The sequence below is a fragment of the Lissotriton vulgaris genome, chromosome 9 (assembly GCF_964263255.1).
Source record: "Lissotriton vulgaris chromosome 9, aLisVul1.2, whole genome shotgun sequence".
Classification (NCBI taxonomy): Eukaryota; Metazoa; Chordata; class Amphibia; order Caudata; family Salamandridae; genus Lissotriton; species Lissotriton vulgaris.
In genome coordinates this window covers 1,096,898,166-1,096,917,178 of record NC_141697.1, presented here as the reverse complement: position 1 = coordinate 1,096,917,178, position 19,013 = coordinate 1,096,898,166, and the positions used below count along the sequence as shown (strand labels likewise).

At 44.2% G+C, this 19,013-nt stretch overlaps 1 protein-coding gene across 2 annotated transcripts in view; it reads right to left on the bottom strand.

Moving 5' to 3' along the window:
• CEP15 (centrosomal protein 15) overlaps nucleotides 1-19,013 on the bottom strand; it is a 130,789-nt gene that overhangs the window by 39,324 nt on the left and 72,452 nt on the right. For both annotated transcript variants that reach the window (XM_086936846.1, XM_086936848.1), the window contains exons 3-4: nucleotides 8,023-8,146; nucleotides 5,059-5,133 (exon numbers count right to left, since the gene is read on the bottom strand). In XM_086936846.1, coding sequence (XP_086792972.1) covers nucleotides 5,059-5,133; nucleotides 8,023-8,146 — 199 coding nt within the window. The remainder of the gene's footprint in view (nucleotides 1-5,058; nucleotides 5,134-8,022; nucleotides 8,147-19,013) is intronic.

The window sequence follows — 19,013 nt, the reverse complement described above, 5'->3', positions numbered from 1 at the left end:
AGTAAACAGTGGGTAACAGAATTCTCTCTCTCCTTTTCCCCCCCCTGTTTGTTCATTTTACAGACAGGGAGTTATTTTAAACCACTTTGAAATCCATCGCTCCTTGAGCACAAGTAAAAAGGTAACTATCAGTCCTTCTTCTTTAAGAGACAGTAAGTCTATGAAGTCGCCATGCATTGACTGTTCTCCAAAAATTGATGCCAGAATTCTTTCCATCCATTCTATAGGCAATCTCGCCATTTGTTATCTCCACATCAGGAGGACTATATCTTTTGGGATCCACAAAAATATTCATTATCGTGGCCATAAATTTTAAACTCCGGCAGGCGGGTCTAACTGAAATCCCACTCCTCACTTAAGGTACCTTCATCCTCGAAAATGAAAATGTTTTCAAAAAACTACTAATGTATCCTCACTAACTGTCTAGTTAATATAAAATATCAAAAATAGAAAAGATTCAATAAACTAAAAGAACTCATAATTTCTTCTAGGAAATATAGAAATTCAAAAATCAACAATCAAGACAAACAAATTACATCGTGTGACTATGGAATATCTATCTGCAAACCTTAACTAAAATAGGTAAAACACTAGCTTGGTCCTTTCATTAAATATGGGCTGGTTAGAAAATCATAGACTACACTAAAACAACAATCAATGTTCATGAAATGTCTATGTTTTTTAGGGTCTAGAATATCTTCGTCACCTAACCAAAGAAAAGAAAGTCATTATACAGATAATCCAGATTGAGAACATCAAATAGCATTAATATACTCCGTGTTTTTTAAGTAAGTGACCTTATCTATGATATAAATGTATTGTATACCATTGTTTAAGTCCCGCGTTGATAGCACGCTGCGAATTGCCACCATTTAGAATATTTCGTATTTTCCATCACTAATATCAATCATTTGATTCCTCGCATTTGCCATCCTATGTAAGAACCCTGCTTCCTCACCACCAAAACTTGGGAATAATCTATTTAGTATAAAGGTATCCACTCCTTCTCCCTTTTTTGGCCATTAACTCATATAAGAATATATGAGTTAAAAGGATTCACTCCATTTTTCTATTTTTCTTGATGATCATTAAGGCAAGGAAAAGAAATCCGTCAAAGTATTATTGTAATATTAATAAGCTTGGTCACAATAGAATGGAAAGTCTGAGACTATTAGCCTAACATTGGTTTGTTTTAATTTTCTCTGTGTAACATAATATAAATTGATGCATTATTGTACATAATATTTTTTGTTTTATGGAATTTTCCCATTTCAGATACTATCGTGGCTGCTCCAGAAGAAGGCGCTGGTTCGCCGAAACGCGCGTAGAGATTATTTTAGCCACACCTTTCTCTCTTAAAAACTGTGTTCATTTTATATAACCTTCATTTGTTGGATTATTTGTCCTTCTCTCTTAAAGTGTTGCTGTGTATTGTTGATTTATTATGTCGCATACAATTTGTGAATATGTATTATTATTTTAATGTGTTTTTTAAAAGAATTTATGAATAAAATTGAACTACCCCTTTTTTACAAACAACCTATGTTTTAGCTCAGTTCATTTCGACCACTTATTACGTTCTGTTGCCTAGATTGATACATATCAAATTATTTGCTTTTCCCTGGTCTAGGAACTTCATTTCCATGTACTCAGGGGGTCCTTGATAAATATTTACACCTAAAATCTTTACCAACATTATTCTAATGAGTGGAATCTTCAGTGGATAACAACTGCTCAATTATCCAGAACCCCAGGTTTCAATTCAGCAAATCAATAAACAATCACAGTTTTATTCTGAAAATGTTTGCAGAAAGGAGCACACTTCACCACATGAGAAATCTCTGTGGCATTTATAGACGCAAGGGCAACATCTGATAATATCAACAGGGATAGGATGTCTAGTTGTACAGGCCTCAGCACCTATGTGACCCTAGAAATGAAATTCCATTCACGTCCAGTTCAGCCCTTATTAATATATGGCTGACTTCACACTTGCACATTACTCTCGGTTGAGCCACTACAATATAAATTAAAAATGTTGTGCACAGGGCTTCCCCTGAATGGTCAGTGTAAGAAGGCCAGGTGACAAGTTAGAGTGTAAGTTTTTTCTTTTCTCGATAAAAACTGTGTCATGTGTTTTTGTATCACACAAGCAACAGGAAGGCTTTTGCCTCCAGTTGAACAATTAATAAAAACAAGCACTGGCAATGCCAATAGGAGCTGCCCATGTGAGAGCTATTAGCTTTACTAATGTGTTTTAGCCATCTTGTATAGCAGCTTGGCAGCTGTTCAACATGGCTACAAGTTAGATACATGACGTAGAGTAGTGGCACAGAAGGGGGAGGAGTGGTGTACAGTGGTGTAGGGTTGAGTGCCATAGAGTGGTACTGAGTGGAGTGCATAGAGTGGCATACAATATAGTAACATAGACTAGAGTGGCACAGAGTGAATTGGCTAATGTAGAGTGGTGTACAGTAGAGTGAAGAAGAGTGGCATCGAGTGGAGTGGCACAGAGTGAATTGGCATAGAGTGGCATTGTGTGGAATGGAGTGGTGTGAGTAGAGTGACAAAGTGGTGTAGAGGAGAGTGGCATAGAGTAGAATACCTTAAAGTGGCATGGTGTGGCGTAGAATGTCGTACAGCAGAGTGACATAGAGTGGGGTGGAGTGGAGTAGAGTGGCATAGAGTAAAGTGGCCTAGAGTGACGTGGAGCAAATTGGCGTGGTGTGTAGTGGAGTACAACAGTGTGGCTTATAGGACGGAACGGAAGGGAAGCCTATGGGAGTTGAGCAATTAACAGATTGCAAATAGAGTGACGAGGAAAACATCTAATGGTATGCTGTGGGCGGGTAGGAAGCCCACTGAATTGTTAACAATACATCTCCCAGAACAGCTCATGCGCTGTGTAGGTGACACCTAATGAGGTTTTATTGACTAGTAGCAGATACCAAGAAGATTTACCGAGGGTGTGCCTATTTGTGGGTGCTGAAAGCGACAAATTTGCAATCACTGTAATACACAATTTTAGTTAAATGTCATAAGAGGTCCAAATGGCATATTTGCGCCTGGTACACCTGGACAACAGAGATGATCAGTACTGAACACTGATTCATTTTAGTGGGAATCTTCTTCTCTTCCTGACTCTTAAGGGCATTAGAACGAGGGGGTTTCTGCTGTAGGCCAGAAAACTGACAACATGGGTGCTGCGCTGCCACTCATGCAACCCCATGCCCACTGGATGGGCAGCCGGACACAGATTCCATGAGGTGTTTCCTGACAGGTGCCTTCAAAGTTGGTGAGAGATCCTTCTGAAGTCCAGGCTATGCAGTGAAAAGAGAGCTCTTGCCAGACCTCCATTACCTGTCTTTAGGCGGATGCGACATGATCTCGCCAACAAATGATTCGGTGCTCTTTTCTGTAAGTCTTTTCATTGCATAAAGCTTAGAAACTATTCTGAACAATAAAAAACACAAGGTCCACCCAGTATGGCATGTGAGAACTATGGGTGAGCTTAAGCATTAGAAACCATGCGGTTCACTGCACTCATTTAACAAATTATTTTATTTGTTTGTATTAGTTAATAATCCGAAGCGTCATGATGTGTTCTCTTGTCTTGGGATTATTATTAATTAGATTGTATTCACTGATTTGCTGGCTGAACCCACAGTGAACCGCTGTGTTGCCAATGTTTGACCAGAAGAGAAGCTTCATTGCTTCTGCTCCCCACACTCTTAAGCATACATGGGAGACATGAAGAGCAGCTAGAGACTGGACCATACAGCAAACACTAATCTTTCCGTTTGAGTCTGGAAGCAGACAGGTCTTGGGTGCCAAAGAAAATCTGCTTTCAGCAGGAAAAGATAAATATTGATTGTTTAAGAAGGACTTGAACAACTTTGGGGCCAGTTGTGTTATTTGCAGTATGCTCGCAGGAGCTGTACCAAAATGCACTAAATTGACCTGGTCTGTCCTTGAAGGTCAGTATACACACTGGGAAACCTGTAACACCTCTTTAGAGAAACAGCGTGGATGCCGAAGATAAGTGAGCTCGCCTCTGTATACTTGGCATGCTGGGACCCGGAAGTGAATATTCGTGGTGCTCTGCTGCGCACTAGGAGACATATTTACTAAAAGTCTATTGTTGGTGCTGAAGTTTTTCTGTACTTTTCATTTAACTGTTTAGTTAACAATTGGTGATTGTTTTATCCCAAAACTCCCTTGGTTGCTTTTATATTTAAAACAATTGAATGCAGTTTTACGTGCTCATTTTTAATCGAATCGTTCATTGCACTTAGTTAATGAACTTCTACTTTTAAAAGATGAGTAGGGTAGTTAAGTGCTTTAGCATTTAATTGCATTTTTCTTTGTCGTGCTGAAACGCCACACATAATTAGAATATTTGTACAAGTTAGTTTATGCCCTCGGGTCACGCTACCAAATATGCAGAAAAGGATGCCCTTGAGGGAAAGACTGATGAGCAACCCTTATCAGATGGTGCTGACGATCAGCCATGGCTGATACAAAGACTGTAGCCTCTCGTCCTCATTGCCTGCCATGTAGATTTCAAACAAGAAGCACGCTTTGCCTCATTACACGCCACTACACAAATACAAATCTGATCAATGAAACACTATTGATTTCACACATTGGTACTGAGAATGTCCAACAGCCCCCCTCACCCCACCCTCCCCCGGTTGCATGGACAACCTCAAATCACCTCCCGTTACAGTTCTTGACCCCGGATGTCCCAAGACACAGCACAGTGCTGTTCGCTGTGCCCATTAAGCAGGGCATGGAATTTACTGTTTATTTGACAGAACAGATGTTGTAAACCGTCATTTGCAAAACACAAAAACTGCAACAACAAAACAAGGTGAGTTTGAGAGTCCTATTTTCGTTTTGAGGATTATGTTGATGAATGCACAGCTACGAAAGCTACAAAACAACTCTCTTCTCCACAGATACATTTTATGTCATTGTTCCTATGAAAATGTGCAGGGCTCAGGACGCTATGTCTGATGATATTGCAGGAAATACAAAGGTTAAAAGAGGACTTACTTCTAGATTAACAACATCTGGGTTGAATTTTAAAAGTGTCTTTGCATGGAGGTTTCTCTCTGCTACTTCTATATCCTGCGAGGAAAAAAACAACAAACTCATGGTAAGTCACTCCTTCCAGAAGGAAACTCGGAGGTACATGTAGTAGCTGAGGCTTCTGGAGTAATCTGACTGAGGGACAATGAGAACAAGAATCACAAATATATGTAATCTGTAATTACTCATACGTCCTATGCCTACCTAATGCCCGAAGCTCAGAAGAGCAATGCCACAAGCTAAAAAAGATAAGATTGCCTTTTTAAGTCCCTCTTTTTTTGCTAGGTGCAAAATCACCATAAAAGGGACAGAGGATCCATCTCTTGTTACCTTTAGCGAGTTTTGAGAAGCTGCATGGGGCCTATCCGGATGGTTCGCAACAAGTGCGGTAACACCTCTAGACAGGCCACTATCCGTTTAGGAGGAAGCCGCTTTTATAATTTCATGCTTGAAAGTACAATTGTAACCATAGAGCTTGGATGTCGGTTGGTTTTCACACATTGAATTAAGTCTTACGTCAACTAATGTAGGTGTGGCCTGTTGCAGCGAACAGTGGATGACCTGTGATGGAAGAGAAAAGGCTGTGGGTGGGAGGAGGGACTGCTGATCTTTTCCTAGAGTGTTAGTTTTCTGCCCTTTAGAGTATGAAGCTTCAGCACCTCCAGAGGGACTTCACAAGACATCAGTGAATAGAAGAATTCGCTAGAGGCCTGAAGCAGAGAGGGACACTGCTATTTTAGTTTATGTTGTTAAAGCTTAAACGTCCTGTAGGACTTCTCAAATGTTATCCTTTGACTGCTCGTTGAAATGCTCGACCTGGCAATCGGTTTTCATAAACTGAATAAAAACAATGTGATGTTCTATTTCTGCCAACATGGAAAGGGCTTCCAAAGCTTTAGAAAGTCTTACAGTAGCTTAGTAAAGAGTTTCCAAAGACCTTTTACAGCACCATTCCTATCTTACGTTAGTTTAAAACGCCATCTTTGAGTGGCACAACCAACATATTACCCAATGAGTGAAGCTAGGGACGTCTTTGTAAGGTGTTGCCTAAGGCCACAAACCTTGGAATGGTGTTGACATGATCTGGGGATTTTCTCAACAGAAACATTGCATTAATTCTGTCATCTGCTGACCTTCCCGGGTGCACTCTATGAAGAGGCAATAAGCTTATTCATGATATGACCCTTATATCTTCAACATTAGCATGGTCTCCCATTATAGATGCTTAAACATTTGCCAAATGCAAATTAGCATAATATTCTTGATAAAAAACTTCAGTAAACAGTCAAGTCAGTGGGCTTCTTGAAGGAATCGGAAAAAATGCTGAAAATGCAGATGTCTGAAACCACACACTGGTATAAGTGGGAATAATGTAATCCAAGCGCTCAATGTTCAGAGCTCTCTCTTTGTTACTCAAATTTACACCACGGCAGAAAAAGAAACATGTTTGCAGAATGCAGACCGAGATATTCGAATGCCGCTCTAGGATTAAGAGCCCATTTCCTTTCCCTGGCAGAGTCATCAAACTTTGAAGTTTAAATTTACCGAAGCATCTTGCATGAGTGGGTGGAAGAATCCGACATTCAAGAGGTGATCCTCCCCAACTTCAACGTACTCTGCTTCTTTAGAACATTTTAGCTCCAGCAGAGCAGATAAAGGCATAGATCTCACACAATCTTGATCCTCCCACCACGCCAGCCATGTACTGTTTCCAGTGTCAAACGCATTCTAATACCACACTGCATAATGTTCAAGAAAACATTAACAGGGCTGGAAGGAAGGGAAATGTACTGAAGTAAGCAGTTACACCAGGCTGAGCCAACATAGTAATTTCAGTACTGACAGCTGCACTCTGTCAAACTCATGGTAAGTCACTCGTGTAAGGTGAGGATACATGGTCAGTTATTGGTTAGCTTTAAGCTCGTTTGAATGAGGCCAGGATACAGTGTCTAAAACTCAACAGGCTCAAATGCTTAAAGAAATATCGCATGTTGACATTTGATAGGTGTGATCAATTTCAGACAACCGGAAGAAGGAATGTTTGCAAAATGTGTCACTTTAAAACAGGATGAGTGACACTGGGCAGGCCAGTTGAGGTTTATTCTGAAACAGGTCTCCAGACTATGGGGCCGATTACGATGGCGTTGTGGTGCAAAAGGGACCGCCCGCCATAGGTGCGGCGTTCCCGCAAAACACATTACGATGTGCCCGCCACACTGGCGGGCACATCCTGTATGTTTACATTGTGGCAGGTGGCATCACCCGCCACAATATAAAAATACATGTTTCACATTTGCATGTACAACTTGGCAGGCACCGTGCGGTGCCTGCCACCTTGTACATGCAAATGTAGGGGGGTACCATAGGGACCCCCCACGTGCAGCACCCCACCTCCCACCCCCCTGGGGGCCCGCAATGGGCCCCCCCCCCCCCCAAGACCTTTTCCGCCTGTCTTTTTGCGGCGGAAACTCCGCCGCAAAAGACAGGCATCCAAATACCCACACGGGTGCCTGCACGGCACCGCCTCCTTTGACCCCCTGTACCTGGTCCCGCAAGGTGGGCGGTACAGGCCCATCTTGCGGAACCACGGTGGACGGTGTTTCCGTCCGCCGCGGTACCTTTTCCCTTCCCACCGCCATCCTAATATGGCAGTGGGAATTTTAAGGGTGATGGCGGTGACCGGCGGTCGCAAGTTCACCACCATCGTAATCGACCCCTATGACTTTTATGAACTTGATTGTGGTGAATTCTGTAGTTACAGTGCTTCATAGACAATGACGTTCGATTCTTAACAGGATCAACACATGCTGGTAACAATAAGAACGAATGTCAATGCTGAGAAGGTGAATAAACCTTACTGGTGTCCCTGTTCTACTGATAAAACTCACAACTCCGGAAGATCATTGGATTTACTTTAAATATACGTACATTTAAAAGCGTCTGATTTCTGATTCGAGCTGCAGCATGTGCTTCCCTAGAAGATTCCGATTCAGCCTTGACGTTTTCGAGCTGGCTTTCCATCTGCTGAAGTAGTACAACTCTTTGAGACAGTCTAGGAAGTGAACATACATCAGAAAGCAGTTAATTCATTTCTGTGTCAAACAATTCTCTAATATTACACTGAATAAATAACAGCATTTGTCAGACTTGTACCAAAATGGTATCTGGCATAACCTATATACAAATGTTTTTTCCGCAGTGGCTATTGGATTGTCTCCAAACGCACACTTGTAAATAGGGTCTTGATTTACATCATTAGGTTGCACAAGCAATAAGACCCTCCACCAGCAGCAGATCTGAGAGGCTAAGGCGCGCGGTCTGGCCAAGTGCCAGACCGCGCTATGGCATGACCCTCACAGACATCCCGCGCTATGGCATGACCCCCACAGACATCCTGCGCTATGGCATGACCCCCACAGACATCCTGCGCTTGGCATGACCCACACAGACATTCTGCGCTAGGGCATGACCCACACAGACACCCTGAGCTACGCCTTACCCACACAGACATCCTGCGCTAGGGCGTGACCCACACAGACATCCTACATTACAGCATTACCCACACAGACATCCTGCGCTAGGGCATGACCCCCACAGACATCCTGCGCTTGGCATGACCCACACAGACATTCTGCGCTAGGGCATGACCCACACAGACACCCTGAGCTACGCCTTACCCACACAGACATCCTGCGCTAGGGCGTGACCCACACAGACATCCTACATTACAGCATTACCCACACAGACATCCTGCGCTAGGGCATGACCCACACAGACATCCTGCGCTAGGGCATGACCCACACAGACATCCTTCACTATGGCATGACCCACACAGACATCCTGCGGTAGGACATGACCCACACAGACATTCTGAACTATGCATTACCCACACAGCCATCCTGCACTACGGCATTACCCACACAGACATCCTGCGCTATGGCATTACCCACACAGACATCCTGCGCTAGGGCATGACCCACACAGACATCCTTCACTATGGCATGACCCACACAGACATCCTGCGGTAGGACATGACCCACACAGACATTCTGAACTATGCATTACCCACACAGCCATCCTGCACTACGGCATTACCCACACAGACATCCTGCGCTATGGCATTACCCACACAGACATCCTGCGCTATGGCATTACCCACACAGACATCCTGCGCTATGGCATGACCCACACAGACATCCTGAGCTATGGATTACCCACACAGACATCCTGCGCTATGGCATTACCCACACAGACATCCTGCGCTATGGCATTACCCACACAGACATCCTGAGCTATAGCATTACCCACACAGACATCCTGAGCAACACATTATCCACACTGACATCCTGAGCTATGGCATTACCCACACAGACATCCTGAGCAACACATTATCCACACTGACATCCTGCGCTATGGCATTACCCACACAGACATCCTGCGCTATGGCATTACCCACACAGACATCCTGAGCTATAGCATTACCCACACAGACATCCTGAGCAACACATTATCCACACTGACATCCTGAGCTATGGCATGACCCACACAGACATCCTGAGCTACGGATTACCCACACAGACATCCTGCGCTATGGCATTACCCACACAGACATCCTGAGCAACACATTATCCACACTGACATCCTGAGCTACACATTATCCACACAGACATCCTGAGCTATGGCATTACCCACACAGACATCCTGCGCTATGGCATGACCCCCACAGACATCCTGCGCTATGGCATGACCCACAGACATCCTGCACTAAGGCATGACCCACACAGACATCCTGCTCTACGGCATTACCTACACAGACATCCTGAGCTACGCATTACCAACACAGACATCCTGAGCTATTGATATGACCCACAAAGACATCTTGCGCTATGGTCTGACCCACACAGACATACTGCACTACGGCATGACCTACACAGACCTCCTGCTCTACGGTATTACCCACACAGACATCCGGCACTATGGCACGACCCACATAGACATCCTGCACTACGGCATGACCCACACAGACATCCTGCTCTATGGCATTACCCACACAGACATCCTGCACTATGGCATTACCCACACAGACATCCTGCACTACTGCATTACCCACACAGACATCCTGAGCTATAGCATTGCCCACACAGACATCCTGAGCTATGGCCTGACCCACATAGACATTGTCGCTTCGAAAGAGATGGATGTCAAACTATACAACTATACAAACACACAGGAAGATAATCACTAAATCGCTAAACATTTCTCTTCCTATACAATGCACAGAAAGAAAAACTATGAAATCCTGAAGAGACACTACACACCTCCGTGCATTTAAGCGCAAAACTCCGCAAGGCAAGGTAGCCATGATGCTTCGTCTCATCGTTCTAGATAATCTGAAAATTATTAAGACACTAAACCAGAGCACACTCACAGAGCCGAAGATAAAGAACAGCATACAAGAGAAAGGACATGTAATTCTTACCCAACACACCAAGCGGCACGATATTCACTTCCATGGATTAAGTCCAGCACGCCTGCTATACTGCCACAAAAATACATAGAGAACTGCTAATAAAAAGGAAGAAACGGTCACCTACCTCTAGTCCTGGCTTTGCATTACAGGAATCTTCACAAACGCCATTAATGAGCCTCCCCTTTCCCCAGCACCGAGTGCCTCTGCCACAAGAGATATAAGACTGGATTTTTCGTTGATTTCCCATATCGATTCTGTCAAGCAACTGCCGGTTCTATGCATCATTGAAAGCCCCAGGAGTATTTAAATAACAGGGAGCTTTTTAAGCTCTGTTAAATTGAGGGCCTAAGAGGCTGAGAGTTAGAAATGGGGTTTCTGGTTGGCAAAGTATGTAACCTGTCCAAGCAGGAGCCACTAGTCTAGTCATGGTAAGTCACTAGACAACCTACTTTATACCGTGCTCACCCTGTGGTAACTAGGTACAGAGCAGCCAGGCTTAACTTAAGTTGCAATGTGTAAAGTATTGGACCTAATCACATTGATAGATTGTTGTTCGTCATAATTTGGAACACAATCTACAAACGCATTTTTATTCATACCAAGGGGACCCCTGCTGTATTGAAATGTTCTCCGCCAAAGAGCAGTCTTGCAATGCCTGTGGGGTATTACAGCATCAACTCCACGAGGAGCTAAGCCCCATGATGAAGCATGACACTCTCATGGGTGTGTGAGGGCACCACTTTCTAATAAGGATGTTCCCCCTTCACCATCATCCATCCTGACACACTTTTTTCCTAAGGGGCAGTTACACTTCCAGCGTATTCATAAAGTATTTGTGCAACACTTAAACAGTAAAACAGTGAAAACACCACAAAAAGACTTCACAACAGTTTATAAAAAAATAAAGTATGATTTTATAAATAAAAACGAGATCAAACACTAAGAATCTTTGTAGTAGTTGTTGAAGTATGAAGCTATCCGGAATCCAAAAGGCAGGAGAGTGCTTAGAGACAATAAATGCTTACGTGAATTATCGGGTCACAATAGGCTAGGACAAAGTCATGAATTCAGGCAAGCCGTGAGGGAGCACAAGCCAGCAACAAGGCCTCTTTGGGTCAGCTGAACAAAAGTAACTTTGAACGGACGATGTTGTCGCTACGAGGCTGCGAAGATCACACTGTGGACGAGATGCTTAGAGGTGTTGCACATAACAGCAGGTATGCGCTTAGTCCAATACACTTAACGATGAGTGCGCTGGTTTTGACCCACACTTCGGCAGGGAGCCACTGAATCTAATGCAAATGTGAGAGTGTGGGTTGTCGAGCACCATAGGGTCTCTCTTGCAAGGGTCCAGGACTGGGATGGCACCACTTGGCAGGGCAGACTCGCATCTTGTAGAGTCCAGATGCAGGTGGTTCAATCCTTTGATATCCCGGAGACTTGGAAACAGGAGGCAAGCCAGCAAGCCCTTGGAGTAACTCTTTGTTCAAGTGATGTGGGCCCAGTCCGTCTCACCCAGTCGGTCAAAGAGCAGGCAGTAGGGCAGCTCAGCATGGCAAAAGCACAGCAAGGCAGAGTTCAGCAAATCAGTGGTCCGGCAGTGTATCAGTCCTCTGTTGGGTCAGACCACTACCTATTGAAGTGTGTGTGTTAGCCCCTTCCTCCCTTCATGCCTAGGAAGACCCTTCAGAATGTAGATGCATGTAGATGGGTGGGGGCTTGGCTTGGCGCAAATGGAGCAGGACACGGACTAAGGAGCTCCTGGCTGAACTCTGCCATCTGGAGGCATTCTGACCTCTATCCTCTGCATCTGGATCCCATTATTGGCGTGTGGGGCCCTGGAATGATTGATTTCCGCTGAAGTTGCAGAATATCAAGCTGTCACCAAAATTCCATGGGTAGCTGACTGGCATGCGGCAACATTGCATGGAAGATGGCGGTCTGCCTTTCTCACTGGCTGGGTGTCACAATTCTAAACAATTGCATTTTTATAAGGGTCAAGCTATGGCCAACCTATTACAACAATGAAGTATGTATATCCACAACAACACGACAGAGATACAACTTTTTGTTAGAAATATATATTGAATAGTCATATATCTAATAATTGGATAAACTTTAAAATGTTTAAATAAAAAGTTGGAAGCCGGCCTTCTGGCTACACTGGCCCACAGCACCCAATCATCTGGGTGTATCATAAGGGCTGAGCCCTGCTGCAAGATGCTCCAGCCCGGGAGACGGAGGGCCGATCTGCTCGGAGGTGGTGGAGCTGCAGCCTGCTGTGCATCAGCAGGGCCCAAGAGCTGGAGGCTGAGCCCTGCGGGACCTAGTGGTGGCCCAGAGGTACTGTGAGGTGAGCCCGTGCTGCTCGCGATACTACTGTGGCTCTGGCCTGACTGTGGCAGGGCCTGGTGCTTGCTTGCTCCCCTGCCCTGCGGTGCTGCAGCTGGCCCGAAGAGGTCATTAGTCCTGTGATGCTGCCTGCCTGGGATGGCGGAAATGAGCTGGACTTTTGTAGCCGGGAGATAAGGAGTGAGGGCCAGTAAGCCATGGCTACGTGGGGACCTGGGCCTCCAGGAGCGGTGGCATGGCGAGAAACTCGAGGCCTCCGAGTTCAGGGGCTGATGCTCTCTCTATTGTTGCAGCTGGGACCAGGGAACTCTATGCCAGACCGTCAGGATGAGTGGGCCATCGCTGGAAAGTGCCGACAGACATGCAGAAATGAATTTGACTCTTGGGGTGCACGCAGTGGCTCTGCAGCCTCTGGTACCGGCATGCGGCGAGGTCCTGCACTGGCATTGGCTGCTACTTCCTCTACCCTCCTGCAGCTCCCCAATGGCCCTGGCGGGGCCCCGCTGCCTCTGTGCTGGTGGCTGGGAGTTGCTTCTGGGGGGCCCTGCCTGACAGGGGCCATCTCCTGGAATCCTCTGCAGGCTGGTCTACAACACTCACGGGGGCCAAGTAGACTACCTGTGAGCACATTTGGGTGGCTTCCCCCATTTCTGAAGTTTAGTGATGGCTGACCCTGGATGCCCTGCACTGCACAGGGGGTTCCTGCTTGCGACCCCACCCTCTCGTCACTGCCGTCTGTGGTGTCTGTGGAATTGGGGCCCTTGTTTGATCAGGGCACAAGACTGAGCCTGCCCCAGCCCCTGTTGAGCTTGTGTGTGGAACCTTAGATCACCCAGGGTGCGTGGTTCAAATGTCCACACTTACCTAAAACCTGACTCCACGTGTACAGCAATCATTACTTGGCATGGCTGAGCTGCAGACCCTCCTGACACTGGATCCCATCTTTTCTTCGTCCACAGTGCTGCTACGGCGGCAGCTGCTCCTACCCCTGCACAAGTCGTATTTCTGACTAATTGGGAATGAACCTCTGCATCTGCCCTAGGGGATCATCGCCATGGGTAAAATTACCCAGAGAAGGGAGGCAACTGACTCATGCGCCTCACAGGAGCTGAGATTGCAAGACCTGGTAGGATCTGCACCTGCCCTGGAGGCCTCAGGAGGTGCACATTTGGAACACACATGACCACAATTTTGTAGGCCATGTCCGCCTCCAAGGAACCACTCAAACTTAAGATAGATACCATGGTGGCGGACATGGGCATACTATGTGATGACCAGCGGCGACAAGCCGAGCGGGTCACGTCCACCGTGCATGCTGTAAATGACCTCACCCTGGGGCTGCTTCGATGCAGGTCTGGATGTCCACTACGGAAGCCAGAACCACCACCTTAGAAACCAGGACTGAAGATGCCAAAAATAGGGCATGGTGAATTACATTTGAATTATTGGCCTCTCGGAGCGCATTGAAGGATCCGCTGCAAACATGCTTACCTCCTTGGAGTGGCCTAGGGAGAAGGTGACCCCAGAGGGTTTCTCTCTTTCTATTATGTGCTGGACGCGCTCTTTGTGTCCCTACACGTCCCACATTACCTGCAGTGGCTCATTGGCCAATAGTGGCAAAGCTCTTACACTATTGGGACCGGCATCATATCCTGGACTAGGGCAGACTCTGGGGGATATCATGGTTGACAATCACAGAGCAATGCTCTTTCCTGATTTCACGAGAGAGGTCCAGAAGCAAAGAGATGCCCAAAAAATCCTTGGCCCGCTGGGTCTAACATATGCTATGATGTTTCCATCATTTTGGAAATTGATGGACCACTTACCCTCAACAAGGGGGAGATGCTTCTTCAAGGGACACGCGATCTGGCAGATAATGTCCTCAGATACAGGCCAAGCATGGCCGTGGGGGTTGAGCCCTCTCAATCGCAGGTGCAACATGATCACCAGCAGGTGGTGGACACAATGGCTGCCTTAAATGTAGGGGACTCGGCTCCACCCTCTGTTGGCAACAAAGAGGAACCATGAGACTCTTATTCCAATAAGGCTTCTAACTCTTCCCAAGGATCAACTGATTTCTTGCCTAAAGTTACGCCTGTCATGCCCAATGAGATAATCTTGAATGTCCACAAAGTTAATGTACGCACACAGCAAATCCAATGCAAATGAAGCTCAATAAAGTATTTGCGGAACTAGACAAGGCTGCCCACCTTGGATGTCCCCTATATTGTTCACTTTTTTATCGAGCCCTTGGCTATAAGAATCCGGGGAAATCCCCAAATTAAAGCTCCAATTGAAGAGATGGGCAAATTCTCAGATGACATCATTTTGTATTTACGCCCGGATAAACAGAATTTGGAACAGGTTCTGGAAGAATTTAGTAAATTTGAGCAAATAGGGGGATATAAAATAAACCAAATTAAAACTGAGATTGAATGTTGACTGCAACTTTTCACCCCCACATTTAAAAACTCAGGCATTAAAAGCAGAACCGATCAGATAACTGGGTACCTACGTTTCTAATCAAGTAGAACAATTATTTAATCTGAATTACTTAGCTATGCGGATATAATTAAAGCCCTGCTAGACAATTGGACTCTTCTACCTTTAGCTCTAATTGGCCGTGTAGCACTTTTAAAAATCTAACAACAGAAGAAGGTGACCAGGTCAATGGAAGTGTGTCGACATGATGATACCAAAGGATCACAGGGGACCATCTCACATCGCCATAATGTTGTCCCATGCTTTGACAACTAGGCGGGTTTTTATTTTTGACACCTAGACATTCCACATTAATGCACCTCTTGTGCTCTAGGTAGCCAATTTTATCCACACATCCTTATTCGAGCACTGCACTTCATTATCTTGTTTTCTTTGAGCACCAATATGGCCAATGTATCGACATTTACCTCCGCACCACTACCTCATGGTTTGGATGGTGCCTTAGTCGATTTACAATTCCCACATGATGAAACTCCGCCATGAGGGTGGTCAGATGGGAATTCTAATAGCCATCAGTGACTCTCCTTTTTACTCTTTGGCACACACTCCCCTGTGATCCTTTGGTATCATCATGTCGACACACTTCCATTGACCTGGTCACCTTCTTCTGTTGTTAGCTTAGTAGTAGGGGCACAAGGTGACAGGTCGTTAAATAATACCCCTTGACCCTCCACACACCTGTTTTGTTAGCACTTTTAAAAATGCCTATTCTTCCCTTAATAATATTCCTTTTTTACAAATGTACCCTTGAAGATTAACTCCAAATATTTTAAAGAAATGGACTCAATGTTCAGGGAATTCGTTTGGAAAAAGAAGGCATCTAGGGTAAAATTGCCCATACTACATCTAGAAATAAATCAGGGGGGCCTAGCCTTTCCAAACGTTCAAACTTATTATGAAGCAGCAATTCTGGATCTCACAGCACGTTTACTGGAACTTAATGGTTTGCAAGACACATTCTTTCTTGGGAGGATGATTTAAGAGTCTGGCTCACAAATTCCAATTTTTTTTAAAACATCTAAACTACCGAAAAAGTCCCAATATAAGACGATTCGCGACTTTTCCGACAGACTGCAGTCTTTCTTTAAACAAGCTAACTCCTCAGGATTTATCTTTTTGAACCTAGAAGAATGTAAAACTATTGGTCTTCAAATTCATTCTATCCGGCTTAAAAGATGGAAGGACGGTGGTCTCGAGGAATTGAGCTATTTTTTAATTTCTAAAAAGTAATCTCCTGGCAGGAGGTTCAAAATAGATTTGGCAATCGAAATAAGTCCGGGTTTTTCGAGTACTTGCAGATTGCAAATTTTATAAATAAATATAATTTACTGTTAAGTGGTGTGCCAACTAATCAGGTTATTGCTCTACATAAAGCAAAATTAAAAGGGGTGGGAAATTGGTACTCTCTGTTGAGAAAGGCGCTCCCCCTGGTTGAAGAACTTTTGGAAAAAGTAACCCAGGAAACTAATTGCTCTTTCTCCCACCAGGAATGGCAGTCGATAGCGTAGCTAGGAAGTAAGGCCCTAAGAGCAGCCAACTTCAAAAGGATGGCCTTTTTGTCTCGGTGGCTGGCTTACTATACCACGAAAACTCTAAATAAGCGTTATGCGGAAGTGGATAATCAATGTTTTCGATGCCATGCTCAAGGTGAGGGAGACTGGCTCCACATATTTTTTACGTGTTCAAAGCTTGACGTTTTTTCTGTGCAAGATCTTCTCATCAATAAGTCATGAAATTAAAAAGAAGCTTGACCCTCAGACAGAGGAGCCCTTTTTGGCATTTCTAAAGTGAGGTCAGATTTGACCACAGCTGAAGAGACTTATATTGCGATTTGCTCCTTAGTAGCTCCTTCTTTAATTCTCCAAAATTGGGTGTGCCAACTAATCAGGTTAATGCTCTACATAAAGCAAAATTAAAAGGGGTGGGAAATTGGTACTCTCTGTTGAGAAAATGCAAGGCGCTCCCCCTGGTTGAAGAACCTTTGGGAAAAGTAACCCAGGAAACTAATTGCTCTTTCTCCCTCCAGGAATGGCAGTCGATAGCGTAGCTAGGAAGTAAGGCCCTAAGAGCAGCCAACTTCAAAAGGATGGCCTTTTTGTCTCTGTGGCTGGCTTACTATACCACGAAAACTCTAAATAAGCATTATGCGGAAGTGGATAATTAATGTTTTCGATGCCATGCTCAAGGTGAGGGAGACTGGCTCCACATATTTTTTATGTGTTCAAAGCTTGACGTTTTTTGGTGCAAGATCTTATCATCAGTAAGTCATGCAATTAAAAAGAAGCTTGACCCTCAGACAGAGGTAGCCCTTTTTGGCATTTCTAAAGTGAGGTCAGATTTGACCACAGCTGAAGAGAGTTATATATATTTGATTTGCTCCTTAGTAGCTCCTTCTTTAATTCTCCAAAATTGGGGATCTGAAGAGGTACCATCCTACTCTAAATGGCTAAATAAAATACAAAAGACAAGGAGGTTCGAAGAAGCTTATGCCAAGAGGGTCGGTGCTACTAAAAGGTTTTCAACTGTTTGGAAGTTTTTTGATAATTGGGAAACAATGATAGAAACTTAGCACTTTGCACTTTATGTTTTTATATTTAAGGAAAGGCACGATTGCACTTTAATGTCGCCGTTTTTAGCATGGATTTAAGGTTTTCACCACTCGTATAGGGATGTATTCGGTTGTTTGCCTGCTAGCACTCTATCATCAAGGGCAGAAGCGAACGAGGTCCTTAATAAGTGGTGATCCTGAGGTGATGTAATAATGTAAATAGTGTTTGTAACCATGCTCATTTAGAGTTATTTCTGGCACTTTAGCACTTTAGAAAAAAAAAATCGAAGTAGTAAAACTGTGTGGTATTTTGAAATCATTGTATGGTCCAGCCAGACTCCTTTTGTCCTTTTAAGTATTTTGATGAATAGGTATGAATATGTAATCTATATAGGTACCATTTGATAAACGAATAAGAAGGTGTATTATTGTAAATTATGGATTTTTATTCCTGAAGTTCAACTATATTATAATCTTTGTATTGTCTTTCTGCTCTGCTCAACAAAAAAAAAAAGTTCAATAAAGTATGTTCAACAATCAAATGTATTTTGATGTGCTTCTGGGGTATCACTCTCCAGTCAAGAGTGTGAAGAGACAGTCAAAATGGATAGCACCCGCGCAATGGGGTGTGTCCCCCTAGTCACAATCCAAACCCTCCGAGGTGTCTAATTCAATTTCATGTGAAATTAAGAAGATAATCCAAACTTCATCATAGAATGTCTTGTATTTTTTGTATTCTTTTCACAAAATCAAATATACTCTAATTCAATCCATGAATCCAAACGTGACAAAAGAATCATCCAAAATGCATTTTAATATCTTTCGAAGCTTTAGGGGTCCAAATGCATTTCGGGCATTTCGCCCTGCATCAGGGGATAAATCTAAAGCATAAATGAAATACAATGAGAAATCCTTCCAATTAAAACTAATTTAAAAAGTAGCGATGTGAGTGGTAATTCTGATAGAGTGACATGATCATTAAAGTGACCTTAATCAAGTTCCACCCATGATTTAAGTCGAATACTGTGTCCATGCGCTGGAGTGCAA